The sequence below is a fragment of the Ailuropoda melanoleuca genome, chromosome 15 (assembly GCF_002007445.2).
Source record: "Ailuropoda melanoleuca isolate Jingjing chromosome 15, ASM200744v2, whole genome shotgun sequence".
NCBI lineage: Eukaryota > Metazoa > Chordata > Mammalia > Carnivora > Ursidae > Ailuropoda > Ailuropoda melanoleuca.
Genome location: NC_048232.1, coordinates 10,852,633 through 10,879,768, shown reverse-complemented (window position 1 = coordinate 10,879,768; position 27,136 = coordinate 10,852,633). Strand labels below are relative to the sequence as shown.

General features: G+C 42.0%; 1 protein-coding gene and 1 non-coding gene across 4 annotated transcripts in view; both read right to left on the bottom strand.

Moving 5' to 3' along the window:
* DHTKD1 (dehydrogenase E1 and transketolase domain containing 1) overlaps positions 1-25,916 on the bottom strand; it is a 51,099-nt gene extending 25,183 nt beyond the window's left edge. For 2 of the 3 annotated variants that reach the window (XM_002925156.4, XM_034643932.1), the window contains exons 1-6: positions 25,657-25,916; positions 12,544-12,699; positions 7,342-7,553; positions 6,297-6,491; positions 4,222-4,491; positions 273-444 (exon numbers count right to left, since the gene is read on the bottom strand). In XM_002925156.4, coding sequence (XP_002925202.3) covers positions 273-444; positions 4,222-4,491; positions 6,297-6,491; positions 7,342-7,553; positions 12,544-12,699; positions 25,657-25,813 — 1,162 coding nt within the window. In that variant the 5' untranslated portion in view covers positions 25,814-25,916. The remainder of the gene's footprint in view (positions 1-272; positions 445-4,221; positions 4,492-6,296; positions 6,492-7,341; positions 7,554-12,543; positions 12,700-25,656) is intronic. The other variant, XM_034643931.1, reaches the window with a different exon arrangement.
* LOC117796538 lies at positions 11,492-11,598 on the bottom strand. The gene has a single exon (XR_004621091.1). It is a non-coding gene; the product is annotated as a U6 spliceosomal RNA (small nuclear RNA).
* Positions 25,917-27,136: the final 1,220 nt, after the last annotated feature.

Genomic DNA, 27,136 nt, shown 5'->3' with positions numbered 1-27,136 from the left:
AAAGACAAGAACCCTGGTGTTGTACCAACTGTGTTGATCCTTGGTTTTCACTAGATCATTCACCTGGATACTTGGACAATCTGAGATGGCACCCTCTCAGTTCTGCTCTTGTCTTACTAAGATCACACTCGGACTTTCAAAGGAATACTAATAACACTGTTGGTGACTACTGACCATATCTGATCCAAAATTTAAAATGGGATAACCAGAGAGGTTCACTTTTCCAAGTGAACTAGAATGTTTCTCTAGGGCCACCTCCCTGTGCCACATACCGATATCACTGCAGTATAAGGAAGACCTTCCTCTTTCTGCAGGAGTGGTGTAACCCAGCTGGTTATTGACAATCAGATGGATACTCCCACCAATTCTGAAATGTGGGAGATTAGACAGCGTAAATGTTTCGGGAACAATCCCCTGACCACAGAAAGACGCATCACCGTGAACCTAAATCATGGAGGAGAAAGTGAGAAAATGAACATAAGGGGTGTAGAAATTTATGTTTCCAATTTGGAATTAACTGTTTTCAAATAATAACAGGAATAAAAACAACCACGGTCGCACTGCTCCCCTGCCCTCCCAGAACTCTGTTGGCTCTGTACAGGATTTTCTAGAAGGGTTGCCTGATCTCAAGCAGGTTTCAAAGCCCTTTTCCTCTTAAAGCCCATCCGCACATTATGACTCACACCCATCACTTCTAATATATCCATCAACATTCTAGAACAAATGGCAGCACCACAGAGGGAAGGGTTATTGGAAGAACAGAAGGAAAATCAGCTCCAGTACAGTTTTCATGAAAACGGACTGCAAGACATGAGGAACAGTGCACAGCTTTGAACCCTCTCTCTTCCCCAATCATCCTGCCCCTGAAAAGAGTCCGCATGCACCTTGCATCCCCTGACCCCCAATGGGTGTGTTGGCCACCACTGTGAACACAAGGGAGGGTGATGTGACTGTAAAGACAGGAGGCAGGGGGGGAAATTCTCTCACAGGTGAGTGAAAGGATGCTTTGAGGAAGCAACAAATACTAGCACACAACATCTGAAATGTGCTATTCTCCCAAAACATTTGAAGTCTGTTAGATCACAGCATCATCACAAAACCTGTTGGATGGAAAATGGTAGAGAAAAAGGGAAATCTCTTTAAGAAAAGTTGAAAGCAAATAATGAGGGAATTGTAGATTTTAGAAGATCTTAAAAGAAGATATGAGTTCTACAACATGTTACACCCCTTAAATTTACATAAAGCATTGTCAAATAAACTGCTGTAAAAAATAAACAAAACGCTATTATCAGAAACAGTCAAATGCTGGACTAAAGAATAAAATGATCTGAGATGCCCTAACAACGTGACCATTGCAACTCTAACAATACCTAGAAGTAAAAGACCTAAATATGAGTGAAGAAATAATACTTGAAAGTAGATTTTTTAAAAGGACACTGAAAATGTCCTTAAAATGGTCATTTTTTTTTTATGTAAATAGAATATTTTGGTGAAGAAAGGAAGCACTCCTTTGCAGAAGTGACATTTCCAGGCCACACCTTCCCCTGGCTGAGGTCTACAGGGATGACTCCCATTTTGGAGTATCTATACCTAGCAATAACATACCCTTACATGATCTCCACAGCATTAATTCATTCAACAGCCAGGTGGGTGGGGGCAGATTAGAAAGTCATTACTGTCCTTTTTACTGATGAAAAAACCAAGGAGTGTATATTTCACATTGGAGTAGACACTGGGCCTTCTACGATACCTCCAGGTTTTTTTCTACCTTATTTCTCCACCCCTTCAAGACTTTCGCCTGGATCAAGGAACCTATTACGTACATGCTCTCATCTAATTCTCAGAACACTATGAGGAATGTAATAAACTCCCATTTACCTATGAGATTCAGAGAACCTAGGTAACAGAACCAACCACACTAAGCCAGAAAGCAGCAAAGGCAGGATTTGAACTCAAGTCTTCTCGGTTTCACAGTCTTTGTCTTTTCTGCACCACGCTACACTGTTAAGTCCAACCCTTAGCCACCAGCCCCAGGGGCTCTGGGCACCTGAACACTCCTTTGCCGTTGGGATTTCTGGGGGATAGTGGTATAAGAGGAGCTCAGTAAAGCAAGGAAGAGGGAGGGTTGTGTGCCTCTTCTGCTCCTTTACAAAAATGTTACAGTAGAGGCATTGATAAGAGCATAACATCTGGGGGGCACCTGGGTGGCCCAGTCAGTTAAGCATCTGACCCTTGATTTTGGCTCAGGTCATGATCTCAGCCTACTTTGGGCTCCATGCCCAGCGCTGGGGGTAGAGCCTGCTTAGGAGTCTCTCTCTCACCTCCCTCTCTGTCCCTCCATGCCTCCCTCTCTAAAAAATATAAAAAAAATAAATAAAAAAAAATAAAAGAATGTAACATCTGGTGTCATCTATACCCAAACAAAAATTTCTCAAAAAAAGAACATAACATCTGCTCATAACTTGCATCGTTTTATCATGGTCTGGATTCTTGGCACTAAAGCACACATGTGCCATTTGCTAATTTTACTTTCTTCTTAAATCAAAAGAGAAACCACTCCGCTATGCCCCCATAAAGCTTTTTGGGAGTGAGGGTCCATAAGCACAAACAAATGCTAGGTGAGGTGGAAGGTACTCAGGCAAATACAGCCAGGGGGTTAGACACACACCCAGCACCAAGGACAATCGACCTTCACCAGGTTCAGGCCCCAGATAAACGGAAGAAGAGAGGCAGAAAAAGTAGCATCCAGAATCTCACCCACCATGATTTTATAGGCTCTGAATTTAGAGTTCTCAGAAGAAATTAGAATTGTGTCCTTGAACAAGGCAAGACATGTACAGACACAGCAGGGTAGAATAATTTTGGAGCACAAAGTAGACAAAAGAGGGCAGTCCGTTTCTCATCACTTTAAAGAAAATGCCATTTTCACCTCTTATTTCTGGAGTCCATGTTAAGACCTGCTTCAGGCTCTGGGTAAACGTGAATGACTGAAATATTTTAGAGTATCATGAATTAAGTGAAGTGAAAGGTAAAGAAAATGGCTGACAATGTAACATTTCCATTTCAAAATACCATACTGAAGTCAAATGCCATGCTGCCTACCCCCAATTTACTCAGTACAAGTTTCTGGCCCATTAAAAATTAACATGAGATAATGGATTAATTAACGTGTGATAATAAGATTAGTTGTTATTCGTGTGTGTGTGTGTGTGTGTGTGTGTGTGTGTGTGTGTGTGTGTGTAGAGAGAGAGAGCACCAAATATTCTCCTGCCTTATAGATTTACCTATTCCTGTGGGGTTTAAAGACTCAGTAACTGATACCCAGAATTAATTACTGCCCAGTAGTTAAAGGTTCCTATTTAAATGCATACTCATAGAAAATAAAAAAATGTGACCCACAGTCCAAACCTGTAGGCTGTCAGGTTACAAAAAACTGGGGTGGAGTAAAGGAAGCAAGAGCCACACTAATGATTAGTATTGGTTGCCTTGATGCCAAAGACCTTTATTTTATAATTATTTTTTTAAGTAGGTTCCACACCCAGCATGGAGCCCAATGCAGGGCTTGAACTTACAACCCTGAGACTAAGACTGGGATGCTTAACCGACTGAGCCACCCAGGCACCCCAAGACCTTTAATGTAAAACAAACAAGCAAGCCTTATTAGATATATGGATAGCACATAGTTTCCTAAAAGTAATGACATCTGTCCACTGAAAAGCATCAGGGATACCAGTCGATACTCTCTTAAATAACACACATAACTCAAGAAAGAAAAACAAAACAAACCATAAGAGACTCTTAATCACAGGAAACAAACTGAGGGTTGCTGGAGGGGAGGGGAGTGGAAGGATGGGGTAACCAGGTGACAGACATTAAGGAGGGCACGTGATATAACGAGCACTGGGTATTATGTAGGACTGATGAATCACAGACCTCTACCTCTAACCAATAATACATTATATGTTAATTAATTGAATTTAAATTTTAAAAATGTTTAAAATGGTTCTTCAGAAAAAAAGAAAAAAAAAAACACACTGAAACCTCAGTCTAAAGTCAGTTGCCTTGAGACTAGATCTCATATCTGCTATTAATTTTAAAAACAAGCCTGGAACCTTCTTTTCCCAAAAGTTCATCTCAATTTCATCTTGAATGTCTACTATCTTCCTTCCCTCCCTCCTGGTCTCCCCAGCCTCTGGCCTCACTTCCTGAAGCTACAAGTACCTGTAAGCAAATGACTTTGTCCCCAGGCTGAGCCGAACTGTCTGGAGAGTAGTCCCCGTCCTGTCTAGACTGCTGCCTTCCACGAGTCTTCCCAACGGCCACAGGGTTGACAGCTTCCAGGTGTGAGGGGTTAGGCAGCATGGTCACGTGGAGAGGATGGTGCGCGCCAAAGTCCAGATCAACCGAGGAGGTCAAGTGAGACAAGACATCTCCAGTGGCTGAAACATTTTCTGGAAATTCACTTAAGCCTCTCATTTTACGGAACATCAGCTGTTATGAATAAACATACAAGAAAAAAATGTCTTTTATTACAATGGAGACCAGAGAAGAGGTGGTTTAAAACATGCAATTGAAAAAACTTTACACACACGCTTGTATAACATGATCACCAAGCATTCTTTAAAAAGAAAGACACAAACTTCTAACTGCTCAAATGCACAGAACTGTCCAGAGATCGTCTCCATCAAATGAAATACCAACACTTTGAGAAGAGTCTAACATGACTAGTTAGACATGTAGATAGCAAGGTAGTAAGATGTTAGATAGTTACCTCTGCCTTGCAATATGCAAAATAATTTTTCTTAAATACACCTGTTAGAATATATTCTCCAAAAGAACTTTCTATGAATCTTGTTAAAGGTAGACAGGAAAGGGGTGCCTGGGTGGCTCAGTTGGTTAAGCATCTGCCTTCGGCTCAGGTCACGATCCCAGGGTCACCTGCTCAAGTGGGGAGCCTGCTTCTCACTCTGCCTCTGCCCCTCACCCCCATTTATGCTCTCTTTCTCTTTCAATTAAATAAATAAAATCTTTTAATAAAAGAGGTAGACAAGGAATACGATAGAACAGAACTTAATCCCATTTAGACACAAGATGACATCCACGATTAGCACAAGTCATGCCTAAAAATTCTATTGTCCAATTCTCAAAGGACTTCACTTCATTTCTACCCATTTTAAAAATGTACAAGCAAGAGAAATTAACTAAATTGTTAAAGGTCCTTGGCTAGTAAGTAACAAAGCCGGGTGTCAAGCCAAGGTAGTTATGAAAAACAGCATGTTATCCTCATTTATCCAAATGGTTTGAATGACCCAAAGCTTCTTACTGACCTATCCACAAATAGGAGCACACACACACAGTGTGGTTACATCCATGTTTCTCACAAATACAATCATTTATAATTCAGTACCTTTGAATCATGTTTTTGTCTGTGATATTTTAGAAAGGCAATTTCTGGTTTAGGGATTTCTGCCTGTGTTTAAGCACATGCCTCCATCTGTCCATCACTTTATTCTCTCATAGTCCGGCTTTTCTCATAGGAGGTGATTAGCAATCTCTTAGCATCAGAAAAACTGAGGTACGAGTAGCAGTGATAAAGACTGGCCCCAAGACATGACCTCATGGGTACTCCCTAGCGGTTTAAGGGTAATGCATCCTTCCATGAGCTGTATTCACTCCATTAACTCTCGTAGTTCCTTTAACACTTACAATTACTTTAAATCTCCTGGCCAAGATCATTAGTGCGGTTTACCCACACATAGCAGCCACGATCTGATTAAATTGCAAGTCACTCTGACGTTCCTGGACATAAAATCTGCAGTCCTAACCCTCAAGTCTTTTGAGAGACTGACAGAGCAACTGAATTGGACGGAACAGGAGCACCAAGAGCCAATTACCTATAAACCATCTCACGTGGTAGTCTCCCAGGATAACAATGTATTATTAGTTTTAGTACAGTATGTTAAGTAAAAACTCTGCACATAAATGGAAGGTAAAATGGACTTCTCAGAAGTTGTTTGTTCAAACGATTTTTATTAAATTAGGAAAGCATGCCTCAAAGAACAGAAATTATCTATTCATGACATCCTTGAGAAAACAAACTAGCCTTTAACTTTTCTGAGAGAAGAATCCATATAAGACGACACAGAAAATCAACCCAAAATACCAGATCTATCCATCAATTCATTTAGCCACCTCCTGGACCAACAGTGCAGATGTTTACTCGGGTTTCTAAAAGGAACGATTATTATCGGTTCTATTCTGTTACAGTCAATCGTACATCATAAAAAGTATCTTACCTCTGGAGGGAACTGCAGAAGGCCTGTCAATAAATTAAGCCTCCCTCTGTGGGGCATGCCAATAATCACATCCGTTATCCCACTGTAGGCTGACATTTTCAGCAACTCATGGAAAAAGCCCATCATGCTTTCGGCTCCTTCGCCCCCATACCGCTTCACTGTGGCAAACTTGGTAGCCAAAAAGTGGTCAAACTCCTGTGGAACATCGCGTCAGACACATTTGTTGCAGGAAGAGAGCCAGCTATTCAAGGCCAAGTCAGACACATTCGTGTGTGTTGTGGGAAGGCCCCACACTACGAGTGGCTGCAGCAACGCCCCTTCATGACATACTCCAGAGACAGAATTGGTCCAGAGCATGGCGGGAACGCCTAGCCAAGGACACGAGGCAGCAGTGGGAATTCAGAGAAAATAACATGAGAGGTAGAGTAACTCAGCCCCAGAGGAAGCCTCTTAGAATGTGTTCTTCCGGGGGAAAAAAAAAGAATGTGTTCTTCTAGAGCAAGGGCTGGGCCTTCGATTCTGCCCCTCCTAGCCCCTGAGTTTTAGTACAGGGCTCTCCAGTACTATTTCATCAAGGCCGCAAACCATGCAACTATCCAAATTACTGGGAGTATTTTCCTGTCATCTTGATATGCCGGAGCCTCATCAGAGCCCTGACAGATTCAATTCCATTAATTTGTACAAAGAGCTTTCATGCATAGCTTTCTTTGATCACTCGAGGTAATAAAAAGAGAAGTAAGATCTTAAGGATTTTGCAGTCTTTTAGACAGTGACTAGGCAAATATATAAATAGGCAAATATATAAAAAGTGAATAGGCAAATATATATTTGCCTATATAAAAAAAACAGGCAAATACCTCTCTGAGGAGGACCAATAGCTCTGGTGTTCGGCGATCTACTTTTTTCCACTTAGAACATGTCTTTGTGTTGAGGCAATGGGATAAATGGGGTAAGTAAATGCTTTAATTCCCTCTTTTCAATATTTATGCATCTTTGTAGAAAATAAGCCATCCTATTCCATTGATATTAGCTGGTCCTTTTATACCTGAGATTCTAGCATTAGTTTTGACAGATGTTTTCGCTCTTCTGTGCTGAAAGTCTCTTTCTTCAGTTCTTCAAATCGCTTGGCAAACCAGTCTTTCTCCTCCTGGCTCTGAAGTTGGGAGGTTTCAATAGAAACTTGCCCACAGTAGATTTGGTTGAGATAGACCAATACTTCCTCAAGAGAGGCCTCCTCCTTCCCCATGTTCAATAATCCTACAAAATGGAATCAAGGGGATCATTTTCAAAAGCAATCAACCATATAATTAATTATAGAACATACAAAATATTTCAATTCAGAGCATTTTGTTCTAGATAACTTGGGTCATCAATGGCTATCTAGATTTTTCTAAAGGTAAAACGAGAAATACGGTCAAAGGCCATGAAGTAGTCATACTAGGAGAGGGAATATAAATCTTTGCTTTATGCCAAATTTTGATTCTATTGTAATTTCAAAATAAAAACGGAAATCTGACATTCATCTGCTTTATAGCTAGAAATCAGATGTCCTACCTTTATCTGAAATACCTTCCCAAACGTTCAAGTCTTATTAATAGCTGAAAAGCAATTATACCATGGAACGGTTGGTCTTAATGTGAATTAATATGGAGAGCAAAGCAATATTTTAAGGTAAAGGGAAATCTACCCAACCCTCAGTCAAAAAAAGGGAAGGTTTGTAATAGATCAATAGCTCAGCACCAAATCAATTATCAGTCATTTGCCTAAACCTACAAACCTACTTTATTTTTGCTTATGGTTTCTTACAATAAACTTCAGCTCTTTGATGCTGACTGAGCATTCAAGTTATAGAAAGTGATTTGTGTGTTGCTTACCTTCTCTGCCTCACATTTTAATTTATAAAATGGGAGCAGTCAAAGCACTTCAGGGGGTAGTTGTTAAGATTAAATGAGATAGGAAATCACCCCATGTCCATTGATGGGATAAACAAACTGTGATACAGCCACATGATGCAATATTATTCAGCCACATAAAGGAATAAAGTACCAATTTATGTTACAATATGGATGCAACTTGGAAACATTATGCTAAGTGAAAAAAGCCAGACACAAAAGGCCACATAGTGTGACTTTATTTAGACAGAATGTGAAGAACAGGCAAATCTATAGAAACAGAAAATCTATAGAAACAGAAAGTAGATTAGGGGTTGCCAGGGGCTGGGGAGACAGCAAAATGGGGAGTGACTGCTTACTAGGCACGAGATTTCCTTTTGGGGTGATAAAAATGTTCTGGAACTAACTTGATGGTTATACAACATTGTGGATGTACTAAGTACATATATATATGTATATATATATATTATCTATATAGATAATATACATTATATATAAATTATTACATATATTATATATATTATATACATGTATACTTTAAAATGGCTAAAGTAGTGGGGTGCCCGGCTGGCTCAGCTGGCAAAGCATGACTCTTGATTTCACGGTTGTGAGTTTGAGCCCCTCCACTGAGTGTAGAAATTACTTAAAGTAAAATTTAAAAAAATGGTTAAAGTGGGGAAGGTTATGTGTACTTTACCCCAATAAAATTTTTTAAAAAAATTANCAAAGGTTATGTGTACTTTACCCCAATAAAATTTTTTAAAAAAATTAAAACCACTGAATGTGATAATGCAGAAAAACATGCAGCTTAAAAAGTTGCTTTGGGTTTCTCATATTTTCTGCTCTTCTTATTAACTACATGTATTTCAAATATACAGACCCATGCCTCCAAAAGAAGAGATCTAAAAATATGTGGTTTTAGATAAATATAGATTCATCCATCCAATGAACAAGTTTGGAGAACCTACTATATACCAGAGCTGTCTTGGCACTGAGTGTTCAAACATGGCTAAGAAAGGGTCTTTCCCAGGGTGTCTGGCTGGCTCAGGCAGTAGAGCATGCCATTCTTGATCTCAGGGTTGTGGGTTCAAGCCCCACATTGGGCCTAGAGCTTACTCACGGAAAAAAAAAAAAAGTATTTTTCCTAACTTAAATTTAAGCTTTATAGAGAAAAACTTATAAACAAGTAATGATAATACTATGTCATATCAACATGTGGTTTTTCCTAGTAACAAGATTACACTTTCTATTAAGTAACTTCATATTTCTGGTTAATGCTGAATTAAGAGAATATTTTTTCAGGGTGGCCTTATTCTGAAGTCAGATTAAGGGCGCCTGGGTGGCTCAGTCCTTAAGCGTCTGCCTTCGGCTTGGGTCATGATCCCAGGGTCCTCGGATTGAGCCCCACGTCGGGCTCCATGCTCAGCAGGAAGCCTGTTTATCCCTCTCCCACTCCCCCTGCTTGTGTTCCCTCTCTTGCTGTGTCTCTCTCTGTCAAATAAATAAAATCTTTAAAAAAAAAAAAAAAGAAGAAGTCAGATTAAGTTTTTTTATTGGTTTTGGGAGATGTGCTGCTGTTGAGATTTGCCCACAGTACTATGAGAGCATAGGTGAGGGGATACTGGACTCTACCTTGGCAAGCGGTGGGTAGCTCTGCCTCACAGAGCAGGCAGCGCTTGCTGAATGCTTAAAAATGAACAGGTATGTCCTAGGTTGATCACGTAGACCGAAGGACATTTCATGCAAAGTCATGGATGTATGAGTTGACACAAAAATATCAGGGACCTGTAAGTAGACTCAGCAAGAATAAGGCACAACAAGAGGACAGGGATGACCCTAAAACAGTTAGCTTTTCCATTCCTGAAGGGCCATTTAAATTACGATAGCATTCTCCAACTGAGAATTATGTAGCTAAGTCCAGTCAAATCCTAGAACTGCAAGACAATAAAATTGTTATGCCCTTAAGTCACTACATTTTGGAGTGCTTTATTACACTGTAATAAATTACCAGAACATTACTAACTGATGCATGTACCAGAATCTGACATTGGCCAAGATTAACTTTAAAAAATGACATGAGGAACACCTGGCTGGCTCAGTCTTAAGAGCGTGTGACTCTCGGGGCGCCTGGGTGGCACAGCGGTTGAGCGTCTGCCTTCGGCTCAGGGCGCGATCCCGGCACTCTGGGATCGAGCCCCACATCAGGCTCCTCTGCTATGAGCCTGCTTCTTCCTCTCCCACTCCCCCTGCTTGTGTTCCCCCTCTCTCTGGCTGTCTCCATCTCTGTCAAAAAAAAAAAAAAAAAGAAATCTAAAAAAAAAAAAAAAGTGTGGGACTCTCAACCTCAGGGTTGGGAGTTCGAGCCCAATGTTGGGTGTAGAGATTACTTAAAAATAAAATCTTTAAAATAATAAATAAAAATTAAAATAATAAAATAAAATAAGACATCCCGGGTTTCGGTACCAAAAAAACCAAAAAAACAAACAAACAAACAAAACAAAAACCAACCAAACAGGGGCGCCTGGGTGGCACAGCGGTTAAGCGTCTGCCTTCGGCTCAGGGCGTGATCCCGGCGTTATGGGATCGAGCCCCACATCAGGCTCTTCCGCTATGAGCCTGCTTCTTCCTCTCCCACTCCCCCTGCTTGTGTTCCCTCTCTCGCTGGCTGTCTCTATCTCTATCGAATAAATAAATAAAATATTAAAAAAAAAAAAACAAAAACCAACCAAACAAACAAAAAATATGATATGAGGTAGGAGCCCAGGATCCTGAGTGATTATCAATCCCCAACTTTGGTTAAGTTCCCAGGCTGGGCAAGAAAACAGGCAGAAAAAGTACAGGCTGCCGAATGAAAGCTGACATGGATTGCCACCTTACCTCCGCCACTTTCTAGCTACAAGTTACTGAAGTTCTCTGAGTGTCTGTTTTCCTATCTGTAATATAAAGATGGCAGTAATTTCTTTACGGAGTAGGTATGAGAATGAAATGACATAATGTGTCTGGCACATAATGGGAGTCTGACTTTTTTTTGTTGTTTTTTAATTTCAGGGTTTGCAATTTTTTATTCATTCCTAGAGCACTGACCATAAGATCTGTTTTCTTACCAAAGTTGTAATAATACAATACAGTACCGTTAACTATAGGCCCCATGTTGTATAGAACATCTCCCGAACTTATTTATCTTTCATAATTGGAACTTTGGACCTTTTGACTCACACCTTCCCTTTTCCACCTCTCCCCAGACCCTGGGAACCATTATTCTACTGGTTCTAGGAGTTTGACTATTTTATTTCCTTATTTTTCTTAAATATGGAATGCTTCATGAATCTGCATGTCATCCTTGTGCAGGGACCATGCTAATCCTCTCTGTATCATTCCAATTTTAGTATCTGTGCTGCTGAAGCGAGCATGAGTTTGACTACTTTGGACTCCTTATACAGTGGGATCATGCAGTATCTGTCTTTCTGTGACTGGTTTTATTTCACTTAGCATAATGCCCTCAAGGTTCATCCATGTTGTCACAGACGGGACGATTTCCTTCTTTTTTAAGGCTGAATAATATTCCATTCTGTGCTTACACTGCATTTTTTCTCTCTTTTTTTTTAAGTAGGCTCTACGCCCAACGTGTGGCTTGAACGCATGTCCCCAAGATGAAGAGTTGTATGCTCTACCAACTGAGCCAGCCAGGTGCCCCTCCACTACATTTCTTTATTCATTCATCCACTAATGGACATTTTGGTTGTTTCCATATTTTGGCTATTATAATAATCCCACAATAAACATGAGAGCACAGATAACTCTTCATGATCCAGATTTCAATTCCTTTGGATAAATACTCAGAAGTGAGATTATTGGATCATATGGTAATTCTATTTTTAATTTTTTGAGGAACCTCTATCATGTTTTCCACAATAGCTGTACCTACTTGCATTCCCACCAAGAGTACACAAGGGTTCCCCTTTCTCCACTTACTTACCAACACTTGTTATCTCATGTCTTTTTAATGATAACCATTCTAATAGGAGTGAGGTGATAATATCTCATTGTGGTTTTGATTTGCATTTCCCCGATGATGAGTGATGTTTAATACTTTTCCATATACCTGTTGGCTATTTGTATGTCTTTGGTGAATATGTTTTTAAACTCAGAGGAAATGGGCCCTACAGAAAGATTATTCTAGAACCTCAAGACAGGTCCTCTTAGAAAGTGCTTGAAGGTGCCCCTCCCTGTCAACTCACACCCATGGAGGCCTTAGCTCCAGGGAGCATGGGGATTCTTCAAGAACAGAGAAAGGAGCCCTACCTCATGTTGGCAATTAACCATCACATGGACAATCTAGCGTCCGTGGGCTTTACCTGTGGTATTAAAGGGTCCCTGCAGGGTCTGCACAAGAGCTTGGATTTCAGGCACATCCTCCTGCAAGGCTTGTCCACTGAAGAGGGGGTTGATTTTGGCAGCTTTATGACCATGTTCACAGTATACTGTCACCAATCTGGCAAGGCCATGATCAACTAATTGAAGGAGGAAATAAAACAGTACAAACAATTTAGGAAATGCCCACAAACCAAAAAAAATCAGTTTTTTCAAAGATGTATTTGCAGGCTTAGACTTTTTCAATGCATCGCTCCTACCCACATTTCAGGATTAAAGACCACCACAATCTAGGAAAACACACTTACTTCCTTAAATTTATCTCATGATAGCTAAAGTCACTAGAAAAAAAAAAAAAGGAGACAGAATTATGAGTGCACACTTGAAAAAACTACTATGCCCGTCAAGAGATCGTAAAAGGAAACACCCCAAATTGAAAAGAATTGTTAAAATGCTGAGATTCTGGATAATTATAGTTCTCTTAATTATTATTTGAGATTTTTAAGTATTTTACATAAAAAGGGATGCCTGGGTGGCTCAGTCAGTTAGGCATCTGCCTTCGGCTCAGATCATGATCCCAGGGCCCTGGGATCAAGTTCCACATCAGGCTCCATGCTCAGAGAGGAACCTACTTCTCCCACTACCTGCCACTCCCCCTGCTTGTACATTCATTCTCTCTCTCTCTCTCTCTCAATCTCTCTCTGGCAAGTAAATAAATAAAATCTTCAAAAAAATGTATTTTATATAAAAAAATAGGTAGAACTATAAAATCAATGTTATATTTCCTTCTCTATTTCTTAAAGGCCCCCAGGTACATAGTTATTTCATAGACTTATGAAATCTTACACTAGAAAAAGATATTAAAAATGATCTTGTCACTCACATAATGCAAAAAAAAAAAAAATCCCCTTTATAAACCCCTAAATGAGTGGTTGCTTAGTCTGTGCTTGGAGGAGAGGCATTATCTCTCAATGAATCTAATTGGTGACTTTATATTGAGCCAAAAACTGCTTTTCTTCCCTTTTCCAAATGAAAGTTCTTCCAAAATTTGAAGAAGAAAAAAAATCCTTCATGCCGACATTCACTTTCAGTTCATCAGGGCAGCCTTACAAACTGACCGCAAATCCCTGAGGATGAGCAGATCCGCTCTTGAGGGCACACATTTTCTGAACATTTTTCCAGTTTGTTTTTATTCTTAGAACCCAGAGAAAATTGTTAGCATATTTTGAAACGTTTAATGACCATTTCATGAACGTTTATTGCCATGCAATGAGCTACACATGTGGTTGGGTTTGTAGTCAGAGGACTGCAAAATGTATGTCTTGTTGCAGGCTCACAAGAAAGAACAGAGATGAAATGATTATGTAAAGGATGTGTTTGCACTAACATAACAGGAGGTTCCATACTATGTCTAATAAACTAGGAAACTAATCAAACAATCCCAGTAAATGAATTGATTTCAGTCTGGAGGGTAGTCATATGAATTGCTATAGGGTTCTATTCTGAATCCTACTGAAGTTCTCAACTGCCGTGTTATGAAGTAAGAAACCTTCAGATTTGTGGCTAAAATCCAGAGAGACCACGTCTAAAGCATTGTCCCCATTGGCCACTCCTCAAAATCACATTCTCCCCACCCCAAAAAAAACACAACAGAACAAAAACCCCACATTCTTCCCTGGGCTCTGTGGCATTGCAAGATCCCGGCTTTCCTCCTAACTCACTGGCTACTCAACCTCAGTCATCTTGGGGGAGCTCCTCTTCTTTGCCCATCTCTAAAATATTAGTGCTAGAGGTCTGCCCAGAGCCTTTTTCTCAGTCTGTTCTCTCCTGCGGGGTGATCTCCTGCACTTTCCACAGCTTCTAGTAACATGTACAAAATTACATCTCCAGCAGGACAAGTCCCATAGTAAACATGTAGGGTTATCATCACCGTTCTCAAATTAGTAGCCCCGTTGAAAACATTCTTTTAGCAAACCTGCGTCAGCTCACAGAGATCACCGCTCCAATTTCTAACTGCTCGCCAGGCTTTTCATGTCACTCAAGGGCAGCGGCATGGGCATTGGCACAAGTGTGCTGCTCGCTCCCAAGAACACAGGGCCACTGCTATTCTGGCAGAGCCAAAGAAAGAGGTCCCCTCCCCTCCACACCTCCAGGCACATCCTACATCCACCCTGGCAATGTTTTCTCTCAGACCCTCCTTCCATTGTTCTGGTTTCTTCTCACAGACCCAATCCTGTATTCCTTCCGTTTCCCAGATCCTTCCATTGTGACGTCTGGAATTCTGCTCCACAATTAACAAACCTCTCTGCATTCTCACCGTCTTCTCTAAACGTTCCTTCTACCGCTGTCCTAACTGGAATCTGCTTTCCCCCAGAGGACAAGGGGAGGTGAAGCTACTCATCACCACACCCACCCCTCAGGTATTGAAGATGGAGTCAAGCCTCCTCATTCCTCATTGATATTCCCCTATCATTATTCACATTCCTGAATTGTTAAAGTGTTTTGGGGTTTTTTTAAGTTTTTTTTATTATATTATGTTAGTCACCATACAGTACATCCCTGGTTTTTGATGTAAAGTTCGATGATTCATTTGTTGCGTATAACGCCCAGTGCACAATGCAATACGTGCCCTCCTTACTACCCATCACCAGTCTATCCCATTCCCCCACCCCCCTCCCCTCTGAAGTCTTCAGTTTGTTTCTCATAGTCCATAGTCTCTCATGCTTCATTCCCCCTTCTGATTACCCCCCCTTTCTTTATCCCTTTCTTCCCCTACCAATCTTTCTAGTTCTTATGTTCCATAGATGAGAGAAATCATATGATAATTGTCTTTCTCTGCTTGACTTATTTCACTTAGAATTATCTCCTCCAGTGCGGTCCATGTAGCAGCAAATGCTGAATTGTTAGTGTTTTAAATCAGCAAACCCCCAATCCTCTGAGGGACAAGTCACGGTGTTGTCAACTAATCTCCATTCGCCAATAGCCATTACAAGACCATGTTGTAGCAGAAGCTTAATGGAAAACTGTCAGTGTATGTCGATGAAAAAAGATTCTAGACAGTATGTATAGCATGAGCCTGCTCTTTGTTAACATGTATGAGTATAGCACATAACGCATATTTCATTACATAGTCAACATAGCTTATATTAGTATCTATATACTTCATATATATGTATGTGTGTATATATATGTATATATTTCATATATGTAAGGAAATGGACCAAAAACTTGGGATTATCCTATATTAAAATTCCTAATTTTCGTTTTCTTGCTTAGCATATTTACTGTTTTCCACAGTGAACATGTATAGAGCTCTTTATATTGTATCCATTTAACTGACTTGTTGCCTCCTGCATTCTGAAAGCTTTTTTTAAGATTTTATTTATTTATTCGACAGAGAGAGAGAGAGAGAGCACAAGCAGGGGGAGCAGCAGGCAGAGGGAGAAGCAGTCTCCCCATTGAGCAGGCAGCCAGATGTGGGGCTCAATCCCAGGACCCGGAGATCAAGACCTGCACTGAAGGCAGACGCTTAACTGACTGAGCCACCCAGGAGTCCCTGAACGCTTTTCATTAGTGGATTTTCTCCAGTGCACCTGGTACACCAGTCCCCACCAGTGGACTTCATGCTTTTACGCATCAGTTATATTTGTTCCTACAGCTGTCACTGTGGGAGAAAGTAAAATATTAGGGGGAATATCATAAAAATCTAGACACATTGTATTCAGATTACTTCCATAAGCGCTCTTAATTTTAAAGATTTGCAAATACAAAACCAAAAAGAAATATATTTGTTAAAATATTAAAACATCTCTCATTTCTTTATCATACTCCTTGCTTTAAAAATCTTTTTTGAAATTAACTGACATGAAATTAACCCATTCTAGCTTCAAATGCATTGGATAAAAGTGCTTCACCTGTATTATTTTTGTAGCAAATAGTGAAATTAAAAGATTTAAAAGGATGAGAGCATGGCAATTGAATACGTATATTTCTCATGAAAATAACTTATCACTGTATAAATAAACCAAGAGGTTACTGTAAAAGAAAAATGAATATCTTTGTGTTAGGCGTAATACGACCCAAACAACTTAGTACTCAGGATATCTATGAAAGTTCAGAAGAACTTAATTTGATGTTCAAATCCTTAAGAAGCCAGAGAGAATAGGGAAAACAACAGCACATATACACAACTCTTCTTCAAAACGAAATGGAAAATATTGAAGGCAGGCTTCTGGCTCAAGAGACTGGCACATAGATGCTCAAGAAACTGGTTATGCACTGAATGAAGTCCTAAGATTCAGCGTATTGTAGGAGTCACAGAACCCTCGTGATGAAAGCTGTCCAGAGCCCTCAAACGTGTAGTACAAGAGCTGCTGTGGATCCTTCTTCCTTACTTTGAGCCCCTCTTTTCTGAGAACTGCACCCTCCCATTCCAGGAAGGGGGTTCCCAAGGCCATGTCTACCTCATTCCCTTCTGCCTCCCTCCCAATTAACAGATTCCAAAGACACCTGAGTCAAGGTGGGTCTGATTTAATCTTTCCAGAATTTATGACCTGGGATTGGGAGCTAAGGGTGGTTCACTATGCCTCCTGTTTGTGCAAACAATGTGGTTTATGCTGAACATCTGCTTTCCTCCTGAAAGTCTGGAATTCTGGCACATGCAGAGGACGCTTACGTGAACATCTGCCGATAAAAACCTTGGGTGCCAAGCTTCTAATGGACTTCCATGTTAGCAACCTCACACATACATTACTGTGTCTGTGTTGCTTGAAGAGGAGTGAGTTCTGTATCACCCCTCATGGGGGAAAGGGCACATGAAAGCCTGCACAAAGGTGCCTCCAGAGGTACATTTTCCTGTGCCTTTCCCCATTATGATCCCACTGTGTATCCTTATTACATCACTGTGATAAATCTGAGCCATGAGCACAACTACAGGCTGAGTGCCACGAGTCTTTCTGGTGAGTCTCTAAATGTGGGGGCGGTCTCGAGGCCCCCCGGCATGCATTATGGTGGCACAGGAGCTGAGTACATTAACAGCTGTGCCCTGTGGGCCCACGCACAGCTTTTGCCAATATTCCCAGAGTTAGTTCTGGTCTTCCTCCCTGCTGAGCCTTGGTTGCTGCACATATTCTTCGGTTCTGGGAGATACCCTTGTATCTTTTAAGTAAAGTTCCCTCTTTGCGTTAGATAGTCATGGTTGGTTTCTGTTTCTTGTGACCATAAGAACCTTAGCAATAGGGGAGTGAAAAAAAAATTATGACAGGGATATCTACATCAATGACTTTATTCTCTCCATAAGCAAGCACAGTAAGGGCACTCAAGAGTGTGGTTTTCAGAAGAAAGGGTTCATATTAACCATCATGAACTACACAGGCAGATAAACTAAACTTAGTACTTAAACTTAAAGTCAGTAGAGTTCTGGGGCCCCTGGGTGGTGCAGTCGTTAGGCGTCTGCCTTTGGCTCAGGGCGTGATCCCGGCATTCTGGGATCGAGCCCCATATCAGGCTTCTCCACTGGGAGCCTGCTTCTTCCTCTCCCACTCCCCCTGCTTGTGTTCCCTCTCTCGCTGGCTGTCTCTTTCTGTCAAAATAAATAAATAAAATCTTTTAAAAAAATAAAATAAAAAAATAAAGTCAGTAGAGTTCTTTCTCATCATCTGGTCATAAGTAACCTCCCCCCAAAATCTCTAGATCAAATCCAATAATCTCTTTCCCTCAAGGCAGCATATGCTTACAGCAAATGGGAATGTTGGATAAAATGACTGAAGACTCCAAGAAAGAGAATTTCATAATTGGAGTCCCTCTGAACCCCATTAAAATGTGACGGGCTGCCTCCCCACTTCAGCTTAAAATGTCGTAGATAACCACATTAAAACCAAGACTTTGTACCAGAATACTATATTCTGTACAGCAACTCAGACCTAGGCTGTGCAACTGAGTTCATTTTATATCATACCCTCTCTTTCCATCTCAAACACAATATCTTTATCAAATAAATTTATTTTGCCAGATATTTCTTTCTTAAAAAAAAAAGACAAAACAAAACAACAAAAACCCCTTCTTTTGGTCCTTTCTGCTTTTCTCCCAATCCTTTCCTAAATCATTGCCAAGATAGATAAGGGGCACAGATTGATAGTAAATGATAGAGAGAACTAACATTTTTAGAAAAAGATTTTATTTATTTACTTGAGAGAGAGACAGAGGGAGAAAGCACGCACATGCGCACAGGAGGGCAGGGCAGAGGGAGAGGGAGGAGACTCCTTGCCTAGCAAGGAAGCCAGATATGGGGCTCGATCCCAGAATCCTGGGATCATGAGCTGAGCCAAAGACAGATGCTTAACTGACTGAGCCACCCAGGCACCCCGAAAACTAACTTTTGCTACACATTGTGCTCACTGTTTCACACACTGCATTTAACCTAACTCTTAAAACACCGAAATAGGTATCCTTAGCTGCAGAAGAGTAAACTGAGGCTCAAAGAGGTTAAGTGACTTGCAAAATGTCACACAGGTAGTGAAGAAGGTAGAATTTGAACTCAAGCATATTTGACTTCAATCCAGTCTTTTATCCATTATACTATAACAAAAATTGAAAAGGAAAGTCCGGAGCCTACAGCAAAAGGGATGAGAGAACTGGACATCATTGAGACATTAAAAAAAAAAAAAGTACAAGAGCCAATGTCATCAGCCTTTTTTGGTCTTCATTTGTACTCCAGAATTATGGAAATTTTTAAAAATCTCTAATGCAATAAGATTTTCTTCAACTGCTTTTCCCACGACTCCAGTAAAGGCTCCCGTTATTTCCAATATGCAACATACCCATAACCTCACTTCAACTCTCAAAGTTCAATGCCAAAGTCAGTAACCACGCAATGCTGTTTGGAATCCTGTGGCTCCCATGTTCTGCTGGTCCCTAAATTTCACCATTTTTTATAATCCAAATCCTCTATAATTAAGTTTATACTCATGAATCAGCACTCTTCCATTTTCAACTGCGATTGCTGATAAATAAATTCAAGCTTACCTGAATTGAGGTTTACAGAGGTTAAAGTACAACCTGTTACTAATAGTCAGCTACAAAGAACACTCATCAAATTTTAACTAGTGAAACCACTGCCATCTAGGAGGTTACTAGAAGCAAATTCAATATCTCCTTAAAGCCCCCATGTAATGGAAGCCTTAGCAAATGATGCAGCTGTCCTATGCAGGCATGGATTTTCAGCCAAGATAAATATTTGAAGAAAGAAGGCTGATGAAGGAAGGGCAAAGAGGAGGAGGGAGGCACCCTGACTTTGATCATACCTCCTCCTCCTTCACTATGTCACCTTTGATACGGGAGGATGCCATGTGTCCATTTTCAGTAGGGCTTGTCCTTTGATTAACTTTGCCAATACCAAAAAGCTGTGTACATGATCCATCACACCAACTCAAACATTTCTCTCAACCAAGATGATACCTTTTGGCAGGTGTTATTTAAACCATGTACTCCTGGTTCTAATTAATAGAACTTAAGCACACACTTAAGTGGAACTTAAAAAAAACCCAGCAAGTCTTCATTGTGTTCATCAGTAAAAAAGAAATTACTACTTTCTCTAAAACATAGTAATATAGTACATTACCCAATGTATACGGTGCTTCCTTTCTTGATACTGGGTGTTATGGTGGTACGTGCAAAATTCAAATGCACTAAATGTTACAAATAAATTGCATATACAGGCTCATATTTCCATTTCTTCATAGGAATAAATCATTTAATAAGTATTCCGTTAACTGTGGAGCTGAGAGGAATGTAAGACAAGGTCTTCACCAGGCAGGATCTCACAATGTGAGAGGATGGTCCCTACACAAAACCGCACAGTCATAAAACGTTTGGTAGAGTCCGAGGGGTCCCATACTGAGAGTTGAAGGAGCTTAGATGAGGATAGGCTGGAGTTGTCTGCCAGATGTCAGGGAAGAGATGGGAATGGAGGTGGTTAAGAAGTGGAAAGGCATATAGGATAAAGGCTAGAATGTGGGGCAATTTATGTCAGAGAGAGGTAAGAAAGAAGGCAGAATGGGTCATGAAACATGAAGGGCACTGAATATCAAGCTAAAGAATCTGATTTTATTCTGAGAGGCAAAGTAGGGCCTTTGGACATCTGAGTTCAGAAAATGACTCAATGAAACCAATGTTTCAGTAAGACTGGACTAAGCCAGCCAGGAGCTAGGCTACAAATTTTAATACCAGTGAGACTAGCAGTTTTATCTTTTGAAGTCATGCATCTCTTTGAGAATTCAATGAGAACTACAGGCTCTTTGCCTAAAAATAGACACACACAGAGTTGTGCAAAGTCCACAGACCCTCTGAAACTTTTTTATAGGGATCCACGGATCTTGGTTAGGAACACCTGGGTTAAATTTTTTTTTTTGCAGCAGACCAGAATTAAAGGCCTAGGCGAGGATGCCATAGTGAAAATAGAAAGAAAGGAAAGCTTTAAGAAACACAGTGCTCAAAATTTGATATGAAGTATGAGGTGAAAACTTTGAAGGTGGGTTGCTTGCCCAGATTTTTACAATTCATCTGTAGTGGAGACTCCTACAACTCCCAATATCCACTTTCCCTTCTCTTTCACAGTAATACGTGGTTGAATATATGGATATTGAATAAAGATATACATCCCGGCCTCCCAGGCAGCCAGTTGGCCATGTAACTAAGTGCTGATGAGTGAGAAGGTAATAGCAGTGATGTCTGCACCTTCTGGGTCTTGCCCTTAAAAGGAGAAGTGTTCTCTTTCCCTTCCCCCTTTCCTCTGTCCTGCTGGCCAGACTGGGGATACAATGGTGACCCATTCTGGACCACAGTAGAGAGCATCACCCACAGGATGGTGAAGAAACAACATAGAAGGAGCCTGAACTCCATATGACTTTGCAGAGCAAAGCTGTCATACCAGCTCGGACCTTTGCTCATCTTACTTAAGTCACTGTTATGCCAGGTCTCTGAAGCAGTCCCTGAACTTGTTCTACCTAATACACAATTTGGTACCCGAGGTGGGTGACTACCATAACAGAGCCTAAAATACACATGACATTGGCTTAGCCAGTCTGGCAGTAGGTGCCAGGGACCAGATATTTCAGACCAGAAAGCTAATGAGTGCTGTGTTATGCTGTCTGACAAAACACGCGGTAAAACTGTCACCTGTGATATCCTGTGGGCAGACTTTATGTCCACGGGGCTATAGCTTAGTAGCATCTGATCGCTGTTTCTTGTCACTTTGAAGAAAGCCCTGGAAGAAAGATGAGGTCAAGCGAGAGCAAACAAGAAGGGATGGAGGGAAATTCAGCTCTGCTGCGGGAGGCCTCTGTACCTAGAAGGCAGATCCTAGCAAGCTTGGAAAATTAGAAGCACTTAGAAAAGGTAGTTCGAGGTGGGTGGGGGAGGTGGGGGTGCCTGAGTGGCTCAGTTGGTTAAGTGTCCACCTTTAGCTCCAGTCACCCTGCTCAGCAGGGAGACTGCCTCTCCCTCTGCCCCTCCCCAGCATGTTCTCTCTCTCTCCCTCTCTCTCTCTCTCAAATAAATAAACAAAATCTAAAAAAAAAAAAAAAAAAAAAAAAAAAAAAAGAAAAAAAAAAAAAAANAAAGAAAAGGTGGTTCAGAAGAGGCTACCTTAGCAGGAGTTTAAGAAAACAGACAAACCCTTCTTCAAGTACCTTCTAGAAAGCATTCACTGTTAGACAATAGGAGCCAGCTGAGCCTACAAGCTCCAGTAAAGGGTGTTGCCTTCCCACTATTATTTTAGAAAAGTCTCAAGGCAAGCACCATTAAGTTTAGGGAGCTGAGTGGGTAGGACACAGAAGCTTAAATAAAAGATCAGAGGTTTCAAGGCTTAAAAATAGGTCTAGATAAGATCTTTGACTGAAGGCAATTTGCTCATAGAATGACCACAGGCAAAAAGGCTGCAGACCTATGACTGTTACAAGAAACTTGTACTGCTAGGTGCCTGGGTGGCTCAGTCGGTTGAGCATGTGGCTCTTGATTTCAGCTCCTGTCATGATCTCAGGGTTCTCGGATGGAATTCCGCATCAGGCTCTGCACTCAGCAGGGAGTGTGCTTCAGGATTCTCTCTCCCTCTTCCTCTTCCCCTACCCCCTCACATAAACAAATAAACCTTAAAAAAAAAAAAAGAGAGAGAGAGAGAGAGAAAGAAAGAAAGAAAATCGTACTGTCAAACAAATCCCAGTTCTGGTCATAAAAAATAGTTGTGATTGATGACCCCAAAAGTAACTCTCAGGCTCCTAACCTTACTAAAATAAAGTAGGCTATGGAAGGTATGCAGCCCCCAAGGAGGGCACACTTCCCATTGCCCATGTCAGAGATGGCTACAGAAGGCAATGGATGAAGAAAGACACAGAAGGCACAGCCAGGGGAATGTAATGTACTTACTATGTAGCCACATCAAGGAACTTTTATCATTCCTCTCCAACAGGATTTGATAGCTGGTTTGAATAGTGACTGCTGTAGTTCCTCATTCTTTCCCTTTCCAGATGAGAATTTTCTTTGTAAATTTTATGTGTCAGTAGGGGGTGTGTGGCAGTTCATAAAATTCCAGAGCATGAGAAGACACCGCCAGCCCTGACAGAGAGGACTGTACATTCTCCAGAGACAATGGACTTTGAGATGGATTCAAGAACTGAATAGAGGAGAAAGGAGGTGAATACATTCTATGTATGGGAAGAAAAGCTTAGGTTATTTGAGTGGCCAGAGGGGTGGAGTGTGGGGATTACTAATTATTTTCCAATATGCTCAGTTGGTTGTGTCTGCCTTCGGCTCAGGTCATGATCCCAGGGTCCTGGGATCGAGTTCTGCATCTGGCTCCTTGCTCAGTAGGGAGCCTGCTTTTCCCTCTGCCTGCCACTCCCCCTGCTTGTGCTTTCTCTTGCTCTCTCGTGCTCTCTCTCTGACAAATAAATTAATTTTTTAAAAAATTATGCTTTCCAGTCTCCTTTTCAGATATATACTGACCAAGTTCTGGCCAGGGAGATGCCACTCAGAGAGACCCCACTTTCCTTCCCTTTTCTCCTACCCAGCCTAGTAGGAGACAAGTGATCTACAAACAGAGTCACTACAAAATAATGGAGTAAATTCTGAACAGAGAGAAGAAAAACCTGCCAAGGATCTGCATGCAATGGTAATTTTGAAGAAAGGTATAGGGTGGCCCACTTGCCTTTCCGTTCTATTCAGAGTAGTTAAAAGTTAAGAAGAATGAAAAGAAAACGATTGCCTTTAGCAACAAAATCCCTTAAGCTAGATTCTATAACTGTGCAACAATGGTTTCCAGGCACTGATTTCACTCTTGCCTCCCAATACCACAAGGGGCCACCCTTGGCCTGCTGTTCTAACTCAATACTGACCTTTTCAAAGGTCACCAAGTGAGGTGCTTGGTCGAACATGTCCTACACATACATCCCTTAAGATGATAACAGTATTTGGCCATAGCTGGCTATGGACTTTCTGCTAGAGAATCACCTGGGATGCCTGATAAAAATCTGTATTTTTGAACCAGATCTCAGACCACTGAATTAGAACCCTGGGGTGGGGGGATGCGTGAGAACTGGATTTCTTTTTTTTTTTAAGATTTATTTATTTATTTGAAAGAGAGAGAGAGCGCGAGCACACCGGGGTATAGAGGGAGTGGGATAGAATCTCCAGCAGACTGCCTGCTGAGCTTGGAGCCCCATGTGGGGCTCCATCTTATGACCCTGAGATCATGACCTAAGCCAAAATCAAGAGTCAGATGCTCAACTGACTGAGTCACCCAGGCTCCCCAGGAACTCGCATTTTAAAAATCAATTCAAAGTGATTTGAATACACACTTACGTTTGAGAATAAATGGCATACAAAAATTCTTGACACCTGATTTGCAAAGTGAAATAAGACATCAATAGTCTTACCCTCAAGGGATTAACAATCTAGTTGGCCAAAATGCTTTCCCTAAAGAAACCCCATTGCACCCAAGAGACAGAAATCAGGCTTACTATAAATGTCCCCTGAGGTCAAGAGTAAAATATTGAGGTTCCAATGCATAATAGAAGATTCAAAGTTCAAGTACTTATAAGATGAAGAGGATCTTCATTGCTAATCTAATAACTGGACTGAAGATGCCAAATGATCTTCCTCTAATAATCAGTCTGTATTCATCTTTTACTCTGTGAGGATTAAATATAGACAACTTTGGGGGCACCTGGGTGGCTCAGTCATGATCTCATGGGTCATGGAGTCCCCAGAGGTGAGCTCATGCTGAGGAGGAGTCGGCTAGAAGATTCTCTCCCTCAGGTCCTCCCCTCACCCACCGGCACCCGGCGTTCTCTCTCTCTCAAATAATTACATATTAAAAAAAGAAAAAAGAAAACATACACAATTTGTGACATAAACCAAATACTCAAAATAGGTCTCTTGCACATGAGCATGCAAAGAAAGTTCTCAAAAACTGATATTCATGTTCCCGAATCCATTAAAACCACCAGTAACATACTTCCAAATTCAGAAAGGAGTTTAAAACTCTGAAATTAAAGTAAGAGGCTAGTTAGGTCAGGGAGACAGATAATACCATGCGGTGGTCCAAGACGACCAACTAACTGCCCTCTTCACCCTTGCAGTACAATCGTGATCCCCACACATTCTGTTCACACGCGCCTTAGAGATGGCCCTGGAAATGTATCTTTGAATAAACTCGAGAAGCTGGGAGATCTCAAAACTCTTCTGTTCCCGCAGCCCCGCCTTCGCAAAGACGTAAGTTTCCACAAGTTTACTTTACATCCAAGGAATAGAAAAGACAAGACCTCACAAAACCTCGGAACACGAACGCTGGGAAGATCACCCAAGCGAGGCCGAGACCTTGACCTCAAGATTCGCCAGCTACCGAGGCTGGACAGACGATGACCCTGACACAACACCCACGCCTGCCTCCCTTGGCCCCCTCACCTCCCCTCGCTCCCCACCCGCCTGAGGACACTTTGCACACCCCAGAAGTCCGACCTCCCCCACAACAGCACCCCACTTCAGGCCTATCGAGGAGGAGCCTCCCCAGACCCTGCGCCCACGACCGCGGCCCTATCCCAGACCTGGAGGGCGCGCCAGGCCGCCCCGGGGCTCCGGGCTCTCGAGCTTCCTGGGCCGGTAGCCATAGACGCCCTTCTCCGTCTGGTAGCCGCGCCGCAGGAGGAGCGGAGGGGCTCGGCAGAAGCCTCGTCTTGCTGCTGCCACAGTGGCCGTGGCCATGTCCCCCCCGGACCCCTGGCTCGGAAGAGAAGAGGCAGCAGCCGCCGGGAGCACGAAGCGTCGCTCCCCCGCCGCCTGGAACCAGTGCAATGGCCCAGCGGGAAGCGGGAGCCCCGCCCCGGGACAACGCCCCCGCGCCTGACTGGCCAGCGGCCGGGCCCTGGGAGCCAATCCAAGTCAGCGGCTGGCGGGGCGGAGCCTCGTCCGGGGATCCGGCGGGACTCTGCGGCCCTGGAGGCTGAGGGAAGTAGGGAGTGTGGAGCCAGCCGAGCGTCGTCTGCTTTCCGGTACAAAACTCGTTATCTCTGTCTGTTCTAAGGATTCCCGCCAGGAGTATTTACCCACCACCTGTCCGCTGGAAGCCCCAGAACACAACCACACAGACACGAAATAGGTTTTCATACCGAAGGGGAAAATCAGCGACAGGGTGCAAAAAAAAAGGAGTGGGACCGAGACCAAGGGACGGAAGAAGGAAAAGTCATATGAAGGATCCAGAAAATCAATATTGCTCCTTTTTTTCTTAAGAAACATTGAGGGAGAAGGTAGAAAATAGGAGAGGAGGAGCCTGTAAGAAGGGGATAAAATAAAAGTGTAAAAATTGGGCATGGAAGATTTCAGGCGGTGTGGAGACACTCAGAGTCTCCGTTGGTCTATCTCTGACAGAATTTCCCCAAACTATTTTATTCCACGACTCACCCTTAACTTTGCCAATGCGGTGGGGGGATTGAAGGGATCTGTATCCTTCCCTAGTCAGTCACCCATCATTGTAGTCAGCCGTGCAGCTGTACCCCATACTCCTAAGAACATTACACGTTATGAGCCCAAAAGATCTCTCCACCTCACTCACTCATGCACCGTGCCCACAGAGCACTTTGCTAGGTTCCAAGGATTAGTAAGATACAGTGTCTTCCCTTAATCAATTCCCAGTCCAGTTGCAGACTGAACTCAACACACAGTATGAGAGATGCTTGGACAGAGGCATGTGCCCTGCAAGTATAGAAAATCAGTATCGAGGGGCGCCTGCGTGGCTCAGTGGTTAAGCGTCTGCCTTCGGCTCAGGGCGTGATCCCGGGGTCCTGGGATTGAGCCCCGCATCAGGCTCCTCCGCTGGGAGCCTGCTTCTTCCTCTCCCACTCCCCCTGCTTGTGTTCCCTCTCTCACTGGCTGTCTCTCTGTCAAATAAATAAATAAAATCTTTAAAAAAAATCAGCATCGAGTACAAACAGGTGTGCCAGGGGACCCTCCGAGTAGAAAGGACACTAGAACCAAATCTTCAGGGATGAAGCTGGTTATGGTGATTATGATATTTTTCTTTCTAATTTT